At 37.2% G+C, this 21,548-nt stretch overlaps 3 protein-coding genes across 3 annotated transcripts in view; 1 reads left to right on the forward strand and 2 right to left on the reverse strand.

Annotated features, from left to right (window-relative positions):
* LOC101310172 overlaps window positions 1-3,468 on the reverse strand; it is a gene marked incomplete at its 3' end in the record, with an annotated part of 10,215 nt that extends 6,747 nt beyond the window's left edge. Inside the window, exons 1-5 of the mRNA XM_004289543.1 lie at window positions 3,375-3,468; window positions 3,118-3,278; window positions 2,536-2,800; window positions 1,853-2,094; window positions 1,503-1,701 (exon numbers count right to left, since the gene is read on the reverse strand). Coding sequence (XP_004289591.1) covers window positions 1,503-1,701; window positions 1,853-2,094; window positions 2,536-2,800; window positions 3,118-3,257 — 846 coding nt within the window. The remainder of the gene's footprint in view (window positions 1-1,502; window positions 1,702-1,852; window positions 2,095-2,535; window positions 2,801-3,117; window positions 3,279-3,374) is intronic.
* Window positions 3,469-4,383: 915 nt separating this feature from the next.
* On the reverse strand, window positions 4,384-15,279 carry LOC101296808 (uncharacterized aarF domain-containing protein kinase 1-like). Its single transcript, XM_004288538.1, has 16 exons — window positions 15,102-15,279; window positions 14,944-15,027; window positions 14,207-14,347; window positions 13,682-13,752; window positions 12,888-12,981; window positions 11,214-11,291; window positions 9,777-9,843; window positions 8,711-8,796; window positions 7,893-7,943; window positions 7,709-7,756; window positions 6,810-6,930; window positions 6,526-6,706; window positions 5,507-5,644; window positions 5,311-5,423; window positions 4,925-4,996; window positions 4,384-4,844 (listed from the first exon to the last, which is right to left on the reverse strand). The coding sequence occupies exons 1-16, from the start codon at window positions 15,237-15,239 to the stop codon at window positions 4,765-4,767; spliced, it is 1,563 nt and encodes a 520-aa protein (XP_004288586.1). The 5' UTR covers window positions 15,240-15,279; the 3' UTR covers window positions 4,384-4,764.
* A 2,519-nt stretch (window positions 15,280-17,798) lies between these two features.
* LOC101306566 (putative H/ACA ribonucleoprotein complex subunit 1-like protein 1-like) lies at window positions 17,799-20,531 on the forward strand. The gene is made up of 4 exons (XM_004288570.1): window positions 17,799-18,050; window positions 18,252-18,400; window positions 18,494-18,609; window positions 19,754-20,531. The coding sequence occupies exons 1-4, from the start codon at window positions 17,912-17,914 to the stop codon at window positions 19,908-19,910; spliced, it is 561 nt and encodes a 186-aa protein (XP_004288618.1). The 5' UTR covers window positions 17,799-17,911; the 3' UTR covers window positions 19,911-20,531.
* The last annotated feature ends 1,017 nt before the right edge of the window (window positions 20,532-21,548 follow it).

Raw genomic sequence — 21,548 nt, forward strand, 5'->3', positions numbered from 1 at the left:
AAAAAACAAAAAACTATTGCAAGAGCTAGCCAGAAACAAGAAACAAAAGTCGTGGACAAGAAGTTCTAAGTGAGCTACAGGAAACTAGGTTGTCAACACACACAAATATATTCATTCTGAAACAAAAACAAAACAAAAAATTATTGCAAGAGCTAGCCAGAAACAAGAAACAAAAGCCGTGGACAAGAAGTTCTAAGCGAGCTACAGGAAACTAAACATAAAGAAAAGAAAACTACAATATGAGTTAAAACTGACTTTGATCACAAGGCAGACAAGAATCTGACTTTGACCTCCACTCCATTATAGTACTCAAGGATCCTTCAATACCTTTTCTGCTCAATAAACACCCACAGCACTGCAACCCTAAAGAGCTTTAGCCCTTATCCATTGCCAAGAAAATTGACTTGAGAGAAAGAAAAAAAAAACAACCTGTTACCAACACCCAGCTAACCCAAGCCTCCCTATACAATTTTAGCTTCTACCTCCTCACTCCATCTATAACTCTCACCAATCATCTTTGTTGGTTTTACAATTTCTTCTTTCCTATCAAAATGTACATGTTTGAGTCTTTTGCCAAGAGATATTTATACATTCACTCATATTGATAAATTAAGGAATTATGTTTGACATCATAACCAAAATGACTGAATACTGCATCTATTAGCTAACTTGGGAGTTGACTTCAAGGTTCTAAAAATCGGATCTGGGCGGCGCCAGCTGCCCATCCCAATTTCATTGTAATCGACATGCCTAGTCGGCCGGCCAATTTTTGGGCCGCCTAGGCGGGCTGGGTGGAGCTAGGCAGCTTAGGTGGGTGGCTGGGCGGCCTAGGCTGCTTGGGTGAGTGGCTCGGCGGCTCATCGGTGCAAAGATTCTGGATGTTTTTGAAGGAGATCGACAAGAATCATGAATCTGAACTGATTTGCTCCACGTCCACCGCATCTAAGGGAGGGGAATCTAAACCATGATTGCCAGAAACACCCGGATAGAAGAACTGAACTAAAACAAACAAATATGAACTGGGTTTGAGTTGGTTTCTCAGTGTTTGAACTTTATGATGAGGGAAAGCTAGCTATTACGGCAACAAGTTGAGCATGCGACATAAGTAAAGGTGACGTGTTGTGTTTCCTTTTTGGCTAATAGTGTACGGGAGATGAAAGAATCTGAATAGCAAGTGGGCTATTTTGGATACGCTCTAATTATAGATGATGATTCTTCAAATTCTAAAAATGTTTTTCTATCTATCTAGGATATTTTCAATTAATTGTTAGACATTAAAAGCTTTAATAGTTTTATTTATATAATTATTTGCTATTAAAATAATAATTAAATACAAAGATAGAAAACCGATTAATCCCCGATTAATCCTCTGGGCGCTAGTCGGCAGCGCCTAGCGTTTTTTAGAACCTTGATTGACTTAGATAAAAATCACAAAATACGAAAATTAAAATAAAAGATAGAAAATCATTTGCTGACTGGTAGCGTAATGTAAAGGGGGAAACCTTTGTACTAATTGGCGAATGAATATGAAACACTGTATGATGGAAATCGGTGTAAGCATTGGATCGAGCCCCTGTCCCAAGAAGTTTCTCTCGTTTCTTACTTCCAAGGAAAGCAACATGTTCAATCATATGTGCAATCCCTTGCTCATCCTCTTCCTCGTCGATTGATCCTACATGCACTTCCATGTGTGCTTCAAACCTAAAACTCCAACAAACGTGTTCTTTGTAAGAGAAAATGCATGAGTTAAAAAAAAAAAAAAAAAAAAAAAAAAAAAAAGAAACCCTAAGACTATCTTTCAACATAGCCAGAGATGTAGCCAAGAAGATGTGCTCATGTAGAGAGGCCGAACCTGGTTGGAGGAACTTTATTTGGTAAAATTAGATAGCGCAGCCCATTTTTTAGTTGTCCTCGATACAACTTCGGATGAGATGGAAGTTCAGAACTTAGAAATGCATCTACCTCTGTTTGTTCTACTCCAGAATATACTAAATCTGGCTCCTGTTTCTCAAGAATACCATCCGGCCAGGATGTACTTGCTGCATGTGGCTCATCTGGACCTACAGTTGCATATGGAATATGAAGATCCTTCACCTAAAAATATATGGATCAGTATAAGTCAGGAAATGTCTTGATGCATGACTAGTAGTACAGTAAAATGTTTCTGAATAAAACGTGCAAAAATAATCAATAAATGTATAGTAATATTAAAAAGGGCAGACACCTAGGGCATTTAGAATCCCCATTAGATTATAGCAAAAGAGTCTAAAGAAGCCATTTCCAATCAACTTACCACATCTGTGTGAAAGAAGAAAAGTGAAGGAAAAAACACACACTGAAAGAATATGTTTTAGGTGAAGCAGTAGGCTACATTTTAGATAATTGCAACAATTGGGTGATGAACATTTCTACGGCCCTGAAGGAGTAAAGTTAAAAGCCAATCCATGCCAAACAGTAAAAAAAAGAAGAAAAAAAGGAAAGAAAAAAGAAACTGGAAGTGAAATTCCAATAGAAGTAAATTGGGTTGCCACTTACAAAAGTCTTCTCGAGTTTACGGTTGGTTAAACAGAAAGAAGTTCTATCAGGAAAGGCACTTGGTGCGGACGTCCTGAGGCAATGACGACCCCTACTTTGCCATGAAGAACTTCTACTTTGGCAAAAGGAGCTAGAAATGCTGTTATGCTTTCGTGGAAAAGGTGCTCCGATCAAAGGCTCCCCAAATATGGAGATACACTGTTCCCAACTATTAGTCTTCTTTCTAGGTAAACTTGATCTACCCGGACCAAGTTCAAGCAGGCGTCTTTCATCCACAAGAAAATTCCCAGAAACAAATGAAATCTCTCAGTCATATCCAATGCTACTACATACTAGTATATTAAAAATCAACGGATACACATGTTCAAATCAACATGAAATGATTATTAAACTTGTTAATAAAAGTGAAACCATATGTCAATAAACTGCGAAATAGATCCATGAATTACATAGAAAGCAGTGGCTTAATAATTAAATGTATTCAAATAGAGAGACCGAATAGATCAATCGGCCAGGAATCAGTTTCTTGTGCAATTTAGGGACCAAACAACACAAAACCAAAGGGCAAGACATGGCCAATACCTGGAGTGAGAAGAAAAGAGGGGGAAACGAGGGCCACGAAGAGAGACCACAGAATCATTCTTGGCCCGCCTTTTCGAATAACCATCATCTCTTGTGCATATTTGGGGAACACTTGCCACCAGAGAGCTTATAGTCGCCATTCCAGAGACCAAGACCTACAACTAAACCATAAATTGAACAGTGTAAGCACGAATATACAGGGTTTAACCCTAAAATTTGTCATCGAATTGAACCATAAATTGGAAATAGATACTTACGCTTTGAGGCTTTGGGTGACGAAGAACAAGCAAGAGGTTGGCTACTCGCTCTGCTCTGGCTTTAGGTGGATTCTAGAAAGAGCACCTGCGCTTTCCCCATAATTTGTGCATAATACGGTTTGCATTCGTAAGTTTTTTTTTTCTTAAACAACGAAAAGAAAATTATATCTTTAATTAATTAAATAAACTACAATAAAGAACAATAAAGACTTAGAGTCTATTATGAAATAAAATAATTATATGACCGGATTTCAGCGGCCGATGACAGTTGACCAGGCTACGGCGACTGTTGACCAAACTTCGACAGTCGTTGACTAAACTTCAACCACTGTTCACCGTTGTCGATGGGTCTATTGGGGGCCTATTGAGACAGCAAAGGGTCTGTCGGGGGGTTTTTGTGACGCGGTAGGGGGTCTGTTGAGAGATTTATTAGGGGCAGTATGGAAGAGGTCTATTAGAGACAATAGGGCCTGTCGGGAGGGGGGGGGGGGGGAGAGAGGGCCTATTATGGGCAGTAGAGCTTCTATTGGGGTCAATAGGGGGTTGTTGCGGGTCTACTTAGGACAGTAAAGGGTCTTTCAAAAGTCTATTAGGTGTAATATGAGGTCTATTAAGGGTAATATGAGATCTGTCAGGGACTATTAGGGGCGATAGAGAGTTCAGACACCCAACATACCCTCAATAGACCGCAACATACCGTTTTGAATTTGAGCTTTCTTTGAATCCGAGACAACACTTCGTATCAATAAAGTTGCTTACCCGTATGTATAAACTCATGAGGCATCAAACCACGGAACCGCAAGTCTGCATCGAATACAATTTGATTTCTGAACCACATTTATCCAAATGAAGGAGCCATGATCGTTCTAAAAATAAAATAAAAAATGAAGGAGCCATGATGAAAGATATGATAATTGAATGTGTGTGACGTGGTGAACTCATGGACTATTAATTAAACAATCTAACATGATTGTTGTAAACTTGTAATCAACGATGAAGCTTCACGAGATAGATTGTAAAATAAGAGATTGAAGGGGACCAATGGGTATCAGATTCATGACACATGAGAGCCCAATCATAATTAAACGTGCTAGCAACATGGAAACTGATCGACTTTCTTTTTCTTCATTTGAATTTTCTTCAGACTCCATTGACACCAAACTGTTCCAGCTTCTGCAAACCATAGTTTTCAGCATCGACCGGAGCTCGTCCTCAGTCGCCGGTGGCTGCAAATTGTTGCGCCGAGCTCTAAAAACGAGATATTGTCGTCATACACAGAATAGGGATGGACTTCTTACGCAGAATAAACAAGACACGAAAAATTGGGCAATTCATGAATAAACCACCTCCTCTTTAGGTTGATATCATTCACAAAAAATCAAGATTTTGCTCACACCACCAGCACTGCACCTATCTTTTCATACAAACTAAATAGAAGCTGCTTGACCTTCGCAATCCAAGAAAGCAGCTCTAAGAGACATCAACAGAACTGAATTCAGTTTCCTTGACAACATGGTTATTGCTCAAAGGTTGATCATATACATTCTTACCAAGAATAAGCCTTAGCTGAAGGTAACTCACATACGCCATCAATTGTGAGAACTTTACTTTAATAGCGAAATCTGAAAGCACAATCAGAATGAAAGAAATAAACAAATAGTATAGTATTAAGTGAAAATAATATGACTGGATGCTCATTGTAAAACAGAATTCACTCATTTCCCAGACTTAGTTCCTTTCAATCAAGTATTAAGTGTCACTAACAAATAATTAGCCTGCTATGTGTTAAGTTGAAATCAGTACTTGTGATTCAATAAATATTGTTATTTGAAATACTTGTACAGGAAGGCTGTTATCTAGTCTAAAAATGAGTTTTAAAGGGCAGGCTAAAAGAAAACGAACATGCAAATTAATTGTACCCAAGATCAAAATTTACCATATTCTGGATTCAAATTTGGGGAAAGACCGTATAATGCATATTTGGCATAGAGTAGTATCCTGACTCTTTGTGAAGCGCCCAACTTACTAGCAATAGACCTCAATAGTCCGCTGAATATATAAAAAAGATACAGGAGTAAAGGATGTGATAATTATCTGTCTTATAAAGAGAGCGGGTTGTGCTTTTAGCTTACTCTGTACGCAATATTGTGAGAAAGTCAGATGGCAAAGATTCCATAAATGAAGATATGTCCTCCATCTTTAGCGACTTGAGCTCTTGCTTTAATTTACTTCTCTCTTCAATTGACATTCCCTTCCCAAGAGCTGATGTACTGCAAGATATGGTAAAAGTGTCATTCGATCGCTCATTTTGTATAAGCTCAAGCTTTTAGAATTGTCAAACATAATCATATTGCAGTACACACACATACACACGCATTTGGTTGCAGTATAGCAGCAGAATATATTGATTATGAAGATATAAAAACATATAAAGCAACTGAAGGGGACCCATCATGAGAGAGAGAGAGAGAGAGAATTTGCAAGGTTGAAAATTAAATTGGTAAAAATAGGAACACATTGGATTATTCAATCACCAAACATTGATTCTAATACTGATGACACATCATAAATTATTGGTAGCTTCAGATGCTTAACTTACAAAAGTGCAGACTTCTGGTGTAAATTACCAATTTCCTGTAAGTTTGCAGAAGTGGCATCTGATGAGAAGATGCGTACAATGATATGCTTCAAAAGAGGAGGTCCTATACTTTTTCATCAAACAACTTTTTACACTACCAATGTGCTTACAAATTTGAAATGGACTGAATTAATCTTAAATTTTAGACACTGTTATTCCTTGTTGACTGAGGTTTTGATTTTTCTATGGCTAAGGGCTAAGAGGAGCTGTGTAATGCTGCTATTCCTTGGTCTCTACATAAGTGAAGTCCAAGTGAATACCATAAAATGCAAACACAGTTCAAGAATTTAAACATGCTCAGAATGAAAACTAAATCCACTTTTATCAGATTAAACGATTGAACTTTATAGTTCGTAGTATAAATGGTAACCATGTATCATTTCAAACACCAATTTACATGGCCACATTCAGGTAAACCTAAAAAGATTGAAGGTAACTTGTAATTCTAGAGCAGAATTAGTTTGTCTCTCATATAATCAGTTTTTAAGTAAAGTAACAAATAAAAACAATCACCTGTCAACAGTTCTTCCTGTGAAAATGACAGGAAAGTATTTAGAATACTTTGCAACACCAAACTGTTCACCCAAATGCTGTAACTTTTTTGAGTCGAGAAGAATTAAAGCCTTCCAGAGTTGACAATATTCCAACCTAAATTTATCATCAAGTTGTTTGTATATTCCATGGTCTAGAAGGACTGCATGAATTTGACAAAAAAAATCGTATGAAGATGCACAATAATACAAACAATTCCAACAATGACGACCATGTATGACCTTTTACAATCATTTAGCACCTACCCAAAGAAAATCCATTCTGCCCATCTGGAGATACTAATATATTACCAGGGTGTGGATCTCCGTGCACAAAACCATGGATAAAAATCATTTCAGCAAACATTTCCAACAGTACTTTGGCCACCTGTAAATTGTAATACATACTTTACAAATTAACTGACTATTGTCTCAACGAGATACAATCAACCAATGAAGGCCTTCCAGATTTGAACTCTAATAAATTTTCTGGATTCAAAACTGATTATAAAAGCAAAGTCACTCAATAAACTACAAAAATAAATAGGAAAATATGTAACCAAGCGTCACAAAATTTGCTAATGTGTATATGTATCATTTTATGTTGAGCATAATAGTGATATCAGCGTTATGCTTCAGATGAGCTAATTCATGAAACATATGCTCACCTACTTTATATAGGAATTTAATTAGACAAGAAGACATTGGGCCTCAAAGATGCTCATAAGCATCTTGGGTTTGGTATTTTCAAGTGGCGGATTTGATACTTCTAAGCCAATTGGCTATCAAAGAAAACTGATCTAGCCTGCCTGACCATTTTTGGCTCGAAAGGAAGGGGCGTCAATTACTATTTCTGTAGGCCTTTGTCAATCTGATTAGTTCATATATGTGGATAAAAGCAGAGAAATACTGCATTGACACAGTTTTGAAACTTTAGTTTACATCAGCAAGAATGAGTTCAAGTCATTGGCCTTCCTATGAGCATGCTGAGTGTCATTACAAAGTTAAGTATATTAAAATAGTTGACTAAGCCAGCCTCTGAAAGAGAAGCAGCCAATGTACGTGATGACCTCAAATTCATCCCCAAAACATATACCATTGCATTTGCATAGTTTATCGTATTAAGCTTACAATAGAAACTAAGAAAGCTAACTCTGCAAACCAACCTTCACTGGATCGATTTTCCTCTCCTTCAGATAGTCTACATCATCAACCTGAGTTCTAATGAAATTTAATAGTATTAGTAGCAAAAAACAACCATAAATTTATTATGACTATACTAACATCAGTAACCTGATATGGTGAAGTGCCGACAATTATAAATTTATTATATCCCACATACAGCTATACCTTGTGTCCAGTACAGAACTCCATTGTCAGAACTTGTTTAGTTGTCAAATCCTGCAAACACATTAGGTAGTCAACTTTTTTTTTCCCCCTTTTGAAAAGAAATAGCTTTTTATTGAGACAAAAAGCAAAGCAAAGAACAAGAAGGCCGACAAGGAGTCCGCTTAAAAAAAAAAAAGGGGCAGCTAGGACTAAAAGCATAGCAGCTCATCTTTAGAACTAAAGCTAAACATAGAGATTAAACTACAGCTGCTTCCCAGTTAAAAATAATGGATGAAAGACTATAATCCTTAAATTCCTTCAAAGTATAAGCCCATGAAGATGCCCAGAACTTGACTCTCTCCCACAGGTCTTCCCCCTCCACCCCATTATAGGTTTCAAATAGTCTTCTATTTCTTTCCATCCAGACCACCCAGATTACCACTAGCACCCCACAACCCCAAAGAATTCTGGCTTTTTTCCTTTAGCAAAAGCTGAAGGATTTTCTTTGAACAAGTCATTCCTGTCTGATGGAGTTGTCCAGACCATTTTTGCGACCCTGAATAACTTCTTCCATAAGAAGTTAACAACTTCACAATACACAAAGACATGATCAACACTTTCCCCTTGAGCTTTGCACAAAATGCACCAATGTGAGGAAAAATAACAGCCTGGTCTTCTCTTTTGAAGATTATCACATGTGTTCGTCCTCCCGCATGCCACAAGCCAACCCAATATTTTCACCTTAATAGGGGCCTTGGTAGTCAACTTATTTAGTTGTATTACCAAATAAAAGATAAAGCACAAGTGCTTAATTAACAATCAAAGGCCAACAATCATACCCAAAATACACGAGGAACCTTTATCCATTTGTTGTTTTTGAAATTACTGGCAGTTCTCTCAGAGTTTCCAGCTTCTTGAATAAAATCTGTGGAACCAATTGATAGAAGAAAAATAAATTATAGTTAATGTCTTGGTAAAGGTGCTTTTTCAGAATATGTAACAATGATCTAATAAAAAGGTGAAAAGTGAAGAGTAAGAAAGAGCAGGTGTGCGGTAATCACAAGGCAGGAAAGGGCAAATCAAATAAAAAAAACTTAGTCTACAATGAAAGACTAATCTAACAATAGCAAATGCGAAGTAACATCTATGAAATGTTTGACATGGAAGCCAAAGAAATGCAGATTACTTGATCCAATTACAGTGAAGTTAAGACTTTTTCCTATTTGGCCTGAAAAATTCTATTGCTCTCCAACCACAAAATATAGACCAAAATAGCAGCCACATAGTGACAGCTTTCTTCTAAACTCCTCTCCTTCAGGAAAAGCAATCAGTCAACAGACTAACAATTACTTAGAATTTTACACTCCATACCCAAAACTTCACGACCAAAATTTGGATTAGACGTGATGCAGAAAAATCTAAAATACCATAATTCCATTCAAAGCTTAAGTTTCCATTTTCTAAAGCATCAGCAAAACCAAGAAATGAAACCCATGCACACTCCTTCACCATCTCTAGACCCTGGTAAACAAAGGAAATATTTTTACATGAATTGCAATTAATGGAGAAAGCACCCTGACAGTATCGATTAGCTGCATGGACCATGTCTCTTCTTACTCTATCTCATAGGTCTGTCTATAGTACTGTATAGCATAAGCTAATCCCCCCAACATCCCTCAATGATGCTCTTCATTGTGAAAACCAAGTTCCAGAAGCAACCTTCATTCTAAAAGCTATAAAAACTATTCCATTCAGTGATTTATAGCCTGTTCTCTTGATTCATGAGTAATTGCAGCTTACCTTCTATTTTCTTTAACATGTCTTATTCCAACTTACTGAAACTTCAAGTTCGTACTCAATCAAGAAATACTGTGTTTCTTATGATTGATTTAATTTACAGCTTACCAAGCTCAAGAGAGATAGCCTGCACAAACTCTGCTACCAGCCATCCGAATCTGTACTCTGGGAAAAACTGTTGAATGAGAAAGCAAGTTCTTAAACTGGAAAGCAGTTGACAGGTGAAAGTCTAGGCTTTCTGTCCAAAAAATTTATGTGGAAATTTTAGAAAGACAACAAGGGAAGAAAAGCTAATTGATGTGGGGCATTTGACTCTTTAACTTCAGATAGCTTCACGTATAAGTCTTTTCAGATACACAAGTCATTTTATAAAAGAAGAATTAAACTTTAGCGTTACTATACCATCATTAACCAAAACCAATCACTTTGAGAAAGGGTGAAAAAAGAAAGAGTATGCATCACTTGGATACCAAAAGCAAGAGTATTCAGTAGTCATAATACTTGCAGACATAGAAGCTGGGGAGTCAGCACTACCATTAATGTACAAAAAGTAGGTATACAACTAGCCATAATAACATAATTTGCAACCCAAAGGTCCTTTCACTAGTCAAAATAAAGCTAAGGGAAAGGGAAATTCATGTTACCCATCATTTAGAAAGAAGTATATTATGGAGGATGATCAGTTCTAACCACGAGCACAAGAATGGAAAATGGCTTTCCTTAATTCAGGAAAGTCGATACATTTTCACCTGAAAATTATCATTGCTGATATTTACTTGTTATATACTAATCAAACACAAGAAAGTGAAAATCAATTAATTATTTACTTATTCTCCTTGGTATTGCTACATCAATCAACCACAAGAAAGATAAGAAAAATATAATTACTTTGCACTATGATCCAAACATTAAATTGAGGACAAATTTTTTTATAATAATCTTCTGATGCTGATGAAATTAATGGGCCAAGGTTGTCTTTGCTTTCTACAAAAGACTAACAATTTCTAGTTTTAAAGTTTGTGTTGAGAAAGTAACTAGGCTGCAAATGAATACAAATGTGAGCCCGCCTCATACATGCACAAATGCACATTGTTGACTTGTGAATCAGTCATAGACAAATGTACTTTAAGACTTTTTGATTGAGAATATATACGCCAATATCAGCCACTAAAGGCTGGAAACAAACGTACCCCACCCCAGGGGTCAAAATTAACAATAGCTTGGCTTGGGAAACTGGTTGCTTAGAGATTACTAAGCACCAATACATTACTTGAAAATAAAAATTAAATAATTATTATCATTTGGTAATAATAAATAAAATAAACACATCCCAAGCATAAGTTGCTTGATTAGCTAGGGTAGTGTGAAGACTTTATAAATCCCAATAGCTTTGTTCTAAAGATATCATGGCTTGTGTTGGTAGAATAAGCCAATCTGCCTTTCTTATTGGGAGAGACATATGTTAGTTGGCACAAACACACAAGTATAATATACACATCGTTTGCAGCAATCATGAAATGAAGAGTGATAAGATTCAGTATGTACCCATGTAATGGATTTTGAAATGAAATACATCGTTGTAGTATCCAGTTTCATTTGCTGCTCCAGACCAGGGTACTGCACCTATTATAAAACAGAGATAATCAACCAAAATCATCTGATTTTTATTATGCGAACCAAAGCTTTTTTCAACACAAAGGAGAATACAGAATAGGGCACGTGTAGTCCAGTAATATCTCTGACAAACCTAGAAACATCTATAAAACAGAAAACATATAAGTGAAACAAAGATCCAGTAATATCTCTGACAAACCTAGAAACATCTATAAAACAGAAAACATATAAGTGAAACAAAGAACGAAAGAACACAGAAAGCTACAGTCATCCAAAATAGTGTTCTTTTTGTAATAATGGATATGAAAGTTAGGGAATGGGTAAATGTGTATGGCATTCGGAAACTGATACAACTGTCTATGATGTACTCCAAGTCATATGAATATTGTAAAGCCATGATGTATTTACTAATTAAAATAGTTATATATATCACTAAATTATTTCTGTTAAGAAGCAGGTTGATTGAATGACTTACAACCACGGGAAAACTTCTAAAGAGGACCCATTTTATAGTAGAGTAAGGAGTGAAAATAACTGTGAAAATATATTCCTACTCCCAACGTGATTCAAAATCCAAACCATCTATTTGTTAATCATCAAAGGGATGTGATAATGTAATTTGTGGTTCAAATCCAAAACCAATTGGCAATACTCACAAGCAAGGTCCAAGATTTCCAAACACACCCCCACACCTTCAAGCCATATACGTGGACAACTTTGAAGTGACGTGGAGCCCGTGTGGCCGTTAGGCATACACACGTGGGTAACCCGCTCCGTTCCCATGATAAAGTAATCTGGAGTTCACATCCAAAACCAATTGGCAATGGATGGAGTTGCCCAACCCTAATAAACCCATAGGCAAGGTCCCATATTTCCCATGTGGGATTCATATCTCAACAGGTTGTCTAAAAGAAACAGAAATAACAAAGCCAAAGGCAAAAGCGAAAAACCAGAAAAGTTGGAAAGCCACTAGACATCTGACTCTGATCAAGTAAAGGAATATAGTGGTTATAATAAAATAAATAAATGATCATGATGATAATTCACAACTCGGCTGATTTTTTCCATGAATTATTCTCAAGTATAAAATCATTTAAGACTTAGTAATTGAGCACGTATCCAGCATCACAGTGAAAATTGTACAGACCGTGGCTCAAGATTCGAGACCTCCTTATTCTTCTTGCGTTTGTTTCATTGTATGTATAACATTCATTTTTTCTAGAAGAGAACCACGCGGATCACAGAATGTATCACAGAATGTAATCAACCAGCAAGATATCATTCATTAAAAACTCTGATCCCTAAATATTCAATGACTGTCTATCAGGAACCAAACCAAATAGATGTTGGATTACATAATTCCTACAAAACCTTCATTAGATCACTCCCACAACAGTAATTCTCACGTGACCTATAAACTTGTTTTTTTTCTTTTTGTCTTTTCCATCTCTTAGGAAATTTGAATTTAAATCTAAATAATAGCAAGGTCAGTACTAACTACTAAGAGCTCTGAAGAATTAGTGGTTAACTCAACAATTACAATTTAACTTGGAAGACAAAAAACTATATAAGATTTATCAAAAAAGACATTACTCCAATACCAACCTTGATTGCTACTGCTTGATGATCCTTCAAAACTGCTTTGTGTACCTGAGCAATTGATGCCGCAGCCAAAGGTTGTTCATCCAGTGACATAAACCTGAGGTATCCATAGATTCAAAATACATTAATATAGCAAACTTTGGAGTACCAAGTTCCACCGGCGAAAGAAAGCTACAAACAAACACACCATAAGAAGATGCAATAGTTCTGAAGGCACATGTTACAACCAAGGATTTTCAGTGACTCCTAAACATGATGAGAATACAATACCTTGTCTATATACTCATAAAAACAATTAATATAATACCATATTGTCTATGACTCCAAAACAGCTACCGTTACAATGGCAAAAAAGAGATCAGTGCACAGGCCACTTTTAAATTTTAAATGTGAAAGACCCTTTGTATATGAACCTACATGTATGTTCCTGACATAACCTCTGAAGCTACAAGGTGTAAGTTGCAAATGCTTAAAGACAATGATACAACTTGGCTGTGCTAATATCCCTCATATTTCCATTTCCACATTTTACCAATAGTCGACATCTACGTGAACAGTGTCGATGAATTACTACTCATATTATCATTTCCACATTTTACCAATAGTCCAAATCTACGTTAACATTGTCAATGAATTACCATCCATATTACCATTTCAACATATATAATAAAATTAAACCACCAGATATCAGTGAAAGCAAACTAACTAATAGTCCATATCTAAAATTTTGCCCCAAAAAAATAATAATCCAAATCAAAAGCAACCAATCTAGCCTTATAATGTCATGAAATACTTACGTATCTGAAAGCTTGCGCCCCAGATTACGAATTAGCACTTCTTCGATAGCTTTGAAGTGACAAGGAACTGCCTAACCCACCAGATAAACAGAATTAGCAACCATATATTAGATCAACTTTCATCGCATAAATAGACAACACACACACACACACACACACACACACACACACACACACACACACACACACACACACACACACACACACACACACACACACACACACACACACACACACACACACACACACACACACACACACACACACACACACACACACACACACACACACACACACACACACACACACACACACACACACACACACACACACACACACACATATCACATAGTAAACAAAGTGCAATTTAAATATATTAATTACAGACAAAATTCATATACTTTAATTTATTATATTTTATTTTCTTTTATCATTGTACATTAGAAGAAAGGAACTTTATTAAGGCAAACTCGGAAGAATTTACCATGGATAAAGGATTATGAAGTCCCCTGTAGTTAATTATACCTGATCCTGTAATGAGGAAAGAATCGATGAGTATTCTTTTGGAACCTGACGCAGAGCTGCAACAAATTGACCAGCTTTCACATAAAATCCTTTGTTGGCTTCACACAATTTCAGAATTCTCCAAGCTGATCGAGAATGGACCTAAGAAAACATAAGACACACATGCAGCACCCTAATTCAGTTCTCAGACTATAAAACGACTGTTGCTGGTTTGATCATTATCTTATGATAAAGTTATCGGTCTATTACTGCCACTTTAGAAAAGTGGACAAAAGGGAGAGGGGACTCGAATCCTGGCCTTGGTTCTGGGTCTTATTACTCTCTACTGCTGGAACTCTAATCCTGCACTCTTGTATTGATTTGACAGAACATAAGAACGTGAGAAGAGCTGAATCATTATTCCCATGAGTTACTGTTGTTTGATAATGCCAGTATCCTAAAGGGGAGGGCCTAAGATATAGGTGCATTCACTTGAAACATAATTAAGCACAGCAAAGGAGTCTTGTAGTCTGATACTAACACACCTCATCCACAATCATTTCGTCGGTAACTTCGGCAAGTTTAGTTACTAATGACTAAACCTGGTTGATTGTGACTAGTGTTCTTACTTAAGATTCTAATTAGTCGAATCTAACATTTGCATTAGCCGCTCCATAAGAAAATAACCAGATACTGTAAACCATTCAGGTCTAAAATCTCCTTAATACACATTTTAGAACCAAAAGGAAACAACCGACCTCAGATAGCATGCCACGATACTCATCGGAGTCCAGCGGCAGTCCACGCAAGGTGAGCTTGTAGTCAACGGCGGTCAATGCAATCTGCAATTGTCACCAAACACATTAGCCATGAATTACACAAGGAGAAGGAAAAGAAAATTGAGGAAGAAACTGACGGTGGAGATTGCGCGGGAAGAGCGAACGACGCCGTGGAGGATATCGTCGGAGAGAGAATTAGGGTCGAACGCGTGGAAGGTGGCGCCAGTAGCAGCGGTGGCTGTGATTAGGGAGACAGCGGCTTTCAGCTTCCGCATTGAAATTGGATTCTACAAAATGCCTCAGTGCATTGAGTCTATATCCTACTTTTGTAGTTTTTATTTTATACGTAGTTAAACAAAATTACAATTATGGGATTAATTTGTTCAAAAATTTGTAAAATAGTTGTATATTTTGTAATTACAATTATTATAAAAAAATTACAAACAATACGACTCAACATTACTATTTTGACTACAAATATGTTGTCATATTTGTAAATGTGGGTATCACGTACGGGTAGGTACCATAAAATTTTCCTTTTCAGTGAACTAATTTTGGTACCAAACTCACTTTGGGCCTTATCTGATTCACTTAACATAAAGGTGTTCCATTTCACTCAAATGGTGGTGTTACAATGTTACATCATAAACTCATTAACTACCTTGCCTATTGAGAGTAAATAAGATCAAATGATTTATGTACGGGTAGCACATTCAATACATACTTCAGCTTACTTAACATCACAATTGAGCTTATAAAGATTATAGGCAATTTCTCTAAACAAAAAGAGAAAAAAAAAAAAAAAAAACCTATAACCTATGTAAAACATAAATAATAGGAAATATATAGGAAAAACAAACAAAAAAGTTAAAGCACCTCTTTGCCCTTAAGGTTAGGGCTAAAGGTGCGGGTAGAGGAGCAACACTAAGTTGTAGAGGCTTCTCGGACGCGGCTTCTTGTTCTTAACTAAACTAAAACTCGACTTAACCTCAATATAGTGACTTGACAAGATTCAACATGACAATTTTGAATTCTAGACTTTTTACACAAGATCCGCCAAGCCTTAGCCATATTACATGACATTAAGCTACGCTACATTAAAGTCTAAATTCTCTTTTTTGAGGAGCCATTTTTGTAAAGGAAACAGATAAAGAGATAGTCATTTTCTTTTCAATTAAGACTCTTGTTAGTTTCAATTTTCGAATAAGAGCGATGAGTTAGCTCTTAACCCTGATACCTAAAAAAAAGAAGAAAAAAATAATCAACGCTACATTAACACAACCAAAAAACTAAAAAACTACAGTAACCACAGTCAAAAGACCGAACACTTCAGTCGACCTCAACAACAAAAATACAGAAGCAACACAAGTACAGAAGCATTTATATCTCCTGTCATAGTTATAGTACACTAATAGTTTCTCCTCTTCCTCTATGATGAGCTCCAAGCCATAACCCTAGGCCCTTGATGCTCAAGCTCAGCTGCAACAAGACCATGTATTTACCAAAATTTCCCAAGCTCCTCCTTTCAGCCCAAAGCTAGTCTGAAACGATGCCAAGGTCGCTGGAATCATCGTCGGGAATGGAAAAACACGGAAACCTGAAAAATGGAGGGAAACATCCATTCAGGTTCAAATCTAGAAACTAAGGCCCTGTTTGTTTCAGGGAAAGAAGCTGGTGGGAAAGGAAAGTTACTTTCCTTTGTTTAGAATCCCAAGAAAAAAGGAGGGAAAGGAAATTGCTTCCCAAAGGAAAGGAAAATTCGGCGGAATATCGTTCCCTCTCCCCAATCCTGAGATTCATTTTCCCACCAAAAATCCTACAATCATTGCACTTGCTTTTGACTAAATTGTCCCTGCTTAAAATTTCATTTTCCAGTTTTAGCCATACCCTTTATAAATCTATGTCTGACCCATTCTACTCCAATGGAAAGTAGAAGATGGATTCTGAATAGATTCCTAACTGTTCCAAACACATGAAAGGAAAGTTTGTGAGAGTTTCAATTTCCCATGCTCCAAAAAAATTTAAAGAATGGATTTCCTTTCATTTCCATTCTATGAACCAAACTAGTCCTAAAGGTTTGGGAGGTCGAAAATGATAAGATATTACCACATGCAAGTAAAGAAAACGGTCAGAGATTGGAATTTAGCTAGAATTGCATAAGTCCTCTTCTGGGCTCTCCTTCTCTAATTCATTAGATAGGTGAGTGCATGAGGGTTATGTGAACTAGAAAGGGTGTAAGGTAGTGAGATGAATGATATGAATGACTTGGTGGTGGTCTGTCGATCATATACGGTCAGATGACGGCTGTGGGCGGCAGTGAGTCGTGGACGGTATCGTTCTCTCTCTCTCTCTCTCTCGTTCTAGTCTGACTAGGACCAACAGTCAAGATTCAAGTGAGAAGAGATAAAAGGTTGGGATTAGATCTTGAGTTTTTGTTTTAGAAAATCTATTTTTAAAAAGCTTGAAACTCAAAAAAAATCATAGACATCAAATAGAGCATCAGTATTTTTCCCTAATTTCCTCCCGAAAGTTTGATGATTTTGATATTTTTTGATATTTTTATCGAAATATCCTCGAATTTTAGTCCTTCTCATCATGTGAAAAACATATTTTGAAGGACGGCCGGCAATATATACAGTGCGTGTAGTTAGAAAATAGCCACCATATACTATTTAGTAAATGGATTGTTTCTGGTTGCTCGCTTCGCTTAGCCAATAGCCACCATTTTCCTAGTAAAAAAAAAAGAAAAAAAAAGGTAATATATACAGTACGTGTAGTTAGAAAATAGAGGAGTGGTATTTTAGTCATTTGAACAAAGCCCTATCAAAACCCTAAACCCTCTACAATTCTTTGAATCGTCTTAAACCGCAGCCTTCCTTCTCCCGGACACAGCGTCGCCCTAGAGACCTTCACTCCCTCCCCTCCTTAATCACCCAATCTCATCATCATGCGACCTCCCAGAGGCGGCGGTAGTTTCAGAGGCCGCGGCGATGGCGGCAGAGGCTTCAGAGGCTGCCGCGGCGGCGGTTTCGGAGGAGGCCGTGGTGGTGGCTTCCGCGACGAAGGCCCTCCTTCGGAAGTTGTGGGTGCGTTCATTCTTCTCTCCACTCTTCTTCTTCAACTTGTTCATTGTGTTTTTATTCCTATCAGTTTTTATGGTTTTAGAAATTTGAGTTTGGTGAAAGATGTATGTGTTTGATATTATTAGGGTTGGTGATTCAGTTTTTGATGTTCACCGTAGATATATCTTATGCTTAAAACATGGTTTATTGATTTTGCGTGTGCAGAGGTTTCGACATTTGTTCATGCATGTGAAGGTGACGCTGTCACAAAGCTCACACATGAGAAGATACCCTATTTCAATGCCCCAATCTATCTGCAGAACAAGACTCAGATAGGCAAAGTTGATGAAATTTTCGGCCCAATTAATGAATCTGTGAGTTCTATTGTCCCCTTTTATGATGTCAATTTGTAGTGGCTTGTGCTTAGTATTGACATGTAATATGCTTCCTTTGGGGTGTAATTGCAGTACTTCTCAGTCAAAGTGATGGAAGGCATTGTGGCCACTTCATATTCACAGGGTGATAAGTTCTATATTGACCCAGCGAAGCTTCTTCCTCTTGCAAGATTTCTTCCGCAGCCCAAGTATGATTCTCTTTCTTGTGTTCCTATTGTAATGAGACATTATGGGCCCTGTATCAAAGAACATGGTTGACTGCATATGCCATATTACTTGTGATTTCTTTTTCTCAAGGTTATTATCAATAGGAATGGTGGAGATGAAGATTTATTCTCTTGTGATTCTTGGTTTTGGTGCCATAAGTTTATTTTAATGAGACAGCTTGTTGTGGTATTAGAACAACAAGACTACAATTCTGTCTTGTGGTCAAGCTTGGCTAACAGGGGAAGCAATAAGTTGATCACTTTAGCTTTACCATTGGTCACTAGACCCACTACTCTAGTGCTTCTAACAGATTTCCCATGGGTTTCTTGAATATTTTTCAACACATATTTCAGCATTATTGTTTGTTTTTTGAGTCTTCTGGTGTTCTTTCGTTGTTTTTCCAGCTTTTCTTTGTGTTCTCATTGTTACGTAGTTCAGCCCTGCTTTCACCTCTCTTTGGGTATTGTTACAAGTTTCATCTGCACCATGTCTGTCTAACTCCACACCCTAGACACTCTTGGTTGCTTTATTTATCATCTAAAACAATCTTTTCCACTATTTTCTTTATATGGTCTTTGTTCCTACTAGCATCCTAGTTGAAATCTAGATATCTTCTTCTTTCGATTTCCTTATGGTTCTTACATAGTCTTTAGCAATATCAACCTACTTAAATTCTCCCTCCTGGGATTGACTTCTTTTGGAAGTAATTTTTTTTTTCTTCTACCATTTTGCTGAGATCTTGAATCTATATTTTCCTGTTATAATTTTGATGGTTCTTGGGAGTTTTTATTCTTTGTCGTATCTCTAATTGCCATTCCTGTTCCATGAGTTCAGTAGTGGTTGATAAAGTGTATTTTATGTGAAAGTTCTATTGTTCTTTCAAGTTCTTCGGACTTCTTGCTATTTTTAGTAGTATTTGGGATTGTGTATCGAGTTTGAAGGGGGATTTCAGGTGTTGTTCGATTCTAATAGGACAACAAAAAGGCTTTAATCTGATTCATATGCATGGTTGTGATTGACACTTTAATGTTAGTGTATGAGTAACCTTTTTATTTATCTGTATCCTGTGCAATCTATTTCAGATATTTTTGGTCTCCATTGTAATGAATTTAAAATTTGTTGCAGAGGACAGAAACCAGCTTTTTCTCGAGGTGGAGGACGTGGAGGCCGGGGATTTCCAAGGGGAGGCAGGGGACCTCCAAGGGGTGGCAGGGGACCTCCAAGGGGTGGCAGAGGACCTCCAAGGGGTGGGCGTGGCTTCAGGGGCAGAGGGAGATTTTAGAAACATTGCTGTCCCCATTTCATGTTGTCACTATTCCTGGATGCTACTAGGTTCTTACATAGTCTCAGAAAAGTCTCAATTCCATGCTGGTTTTCGTGGTGACATGTGGTTTTATGGATGTTCATGATTATGTTTATGTTTATCTTGCTGAAGTTGTACTGGATGAAGTTAATTATAGATGCTTATTTTGACTTTATTTAACTCTCCGAAATGAGCCTGTCTGCATGGTTGGAGACGACTTGTTTTTACTGCATTTGTCGTTTGATGTCTAGCGTCAAGTAAATATGTTGAATCATTAGATCCAGGGTGTTGAAGGAAGGAACTTACATGTAAGTAGATGAATTCAATATAAGGAGTTGGTATCCTACCATTTGATGGGTTAAAAACTGTCCAATCCGGTCCGTATCGCAGGCCGTCCCAAAACCCTGGCTGACGTCTGAGACCTGTATGCTAGCGAAAGATCCGACTCTCTCTGTTTCCATGAGATTGAGATCAAAGTCCAAGTGGCTACCCAAATCCCAGTTTCCATGGTGATGCAAAAACATGTCGCCGGCAAGCCTCACCCTGCTACTGCGCTGGCAAGCCTCGATCCCAGAAAAATAGATCGAGATCGATCTACCCACTCCGGTCTCAAGCCCCCATTGTCCAACTTTGGACCATACATACCTATGCTATATAACTATGCTGCTAGTCCAGGCCACCATCCTCCCTCGAACCGGAACGTAATCGAGATCGCACGAAAGCACCGGTATGTTCTTTTTCTCTGTGTCTGGGGTGCATTCTCTAACCCTAGGTTCCTTCTATATAATTTTATACTTCAAGAGCTTGTATAAACCAATAAGATCAAAAGTGTGAAATGAGTGTTCTTTGCTACTTGGTGCAGCTTTGAGTACATGTATATTGTGGAGACTCATGATATTATTTCAGGTCTTTCTAATAAGGGGTTTAGGCTCGGTGTCCCCCTTGTATTCAACAATTTCATTAATAGAGGCTTGTGAACAACCGCACCACCAACCTTTTTTTTTTCATAGCTAGACGACACTTACATCAATGCTCGGTTTATGCCAATATGCGCTAACAGTAAACAAATTGAAGCTAGTTGAATAGTACCCTCCTTCCAATCGGGTTTAGCTCAATTATTGAGCCTACATGCAAATGACCTTAAATTACTCTATCAAATCCATAGCATAGATAATAGTCGCCTAAGACCGCAATTGGTGTACAACCACTAGAATCCAAAATCAAACAGGTGTAGCTTTCAATCAAATGTGTAGGCTTAGGTAAAATGAGAAGTAAAATGGATTTGAATAATAAAACTATTATAAATTGAGAATGATAGTTTTCTTATTTCCTAATATGTAAGTGGCATAAGCTTCTTTTTGTAAGAGAGAGGTTGTGGGTTCGACTAATAGTAAACTCAGTGTTCCATATTAGTTGTTTATTTGATAAAAAAAATAGGGGAGTGAAATTTATACACCCCTTTTTACATCCACACACCTTTGCCCCACTTTTTCTAAGGTCTAAATTATTCATTTTAATCTCTTCAAGTTGTCTAAGATAGGGACATTTTAGACATTTCCTTATAAAAAGTGGGGCATGGGTGTGTGAATTGTAAAAGAGCAAATTTGGAGGTCCTAA

This window comes from Fragaria vesca, linkage group LG1 (genome assembly GCF_000184155.1).
Source record: "Fragaria vesca subsp. vesca linkage group LG1, FraVesHawaii_1.0, whole genome shotgun sequence".
NCBI lineage: Eukaryota > Viridiplantae > Streptophyta > Magnoliopsida > Rosales > Rosaceae > Fragaria > Fragaria vesca.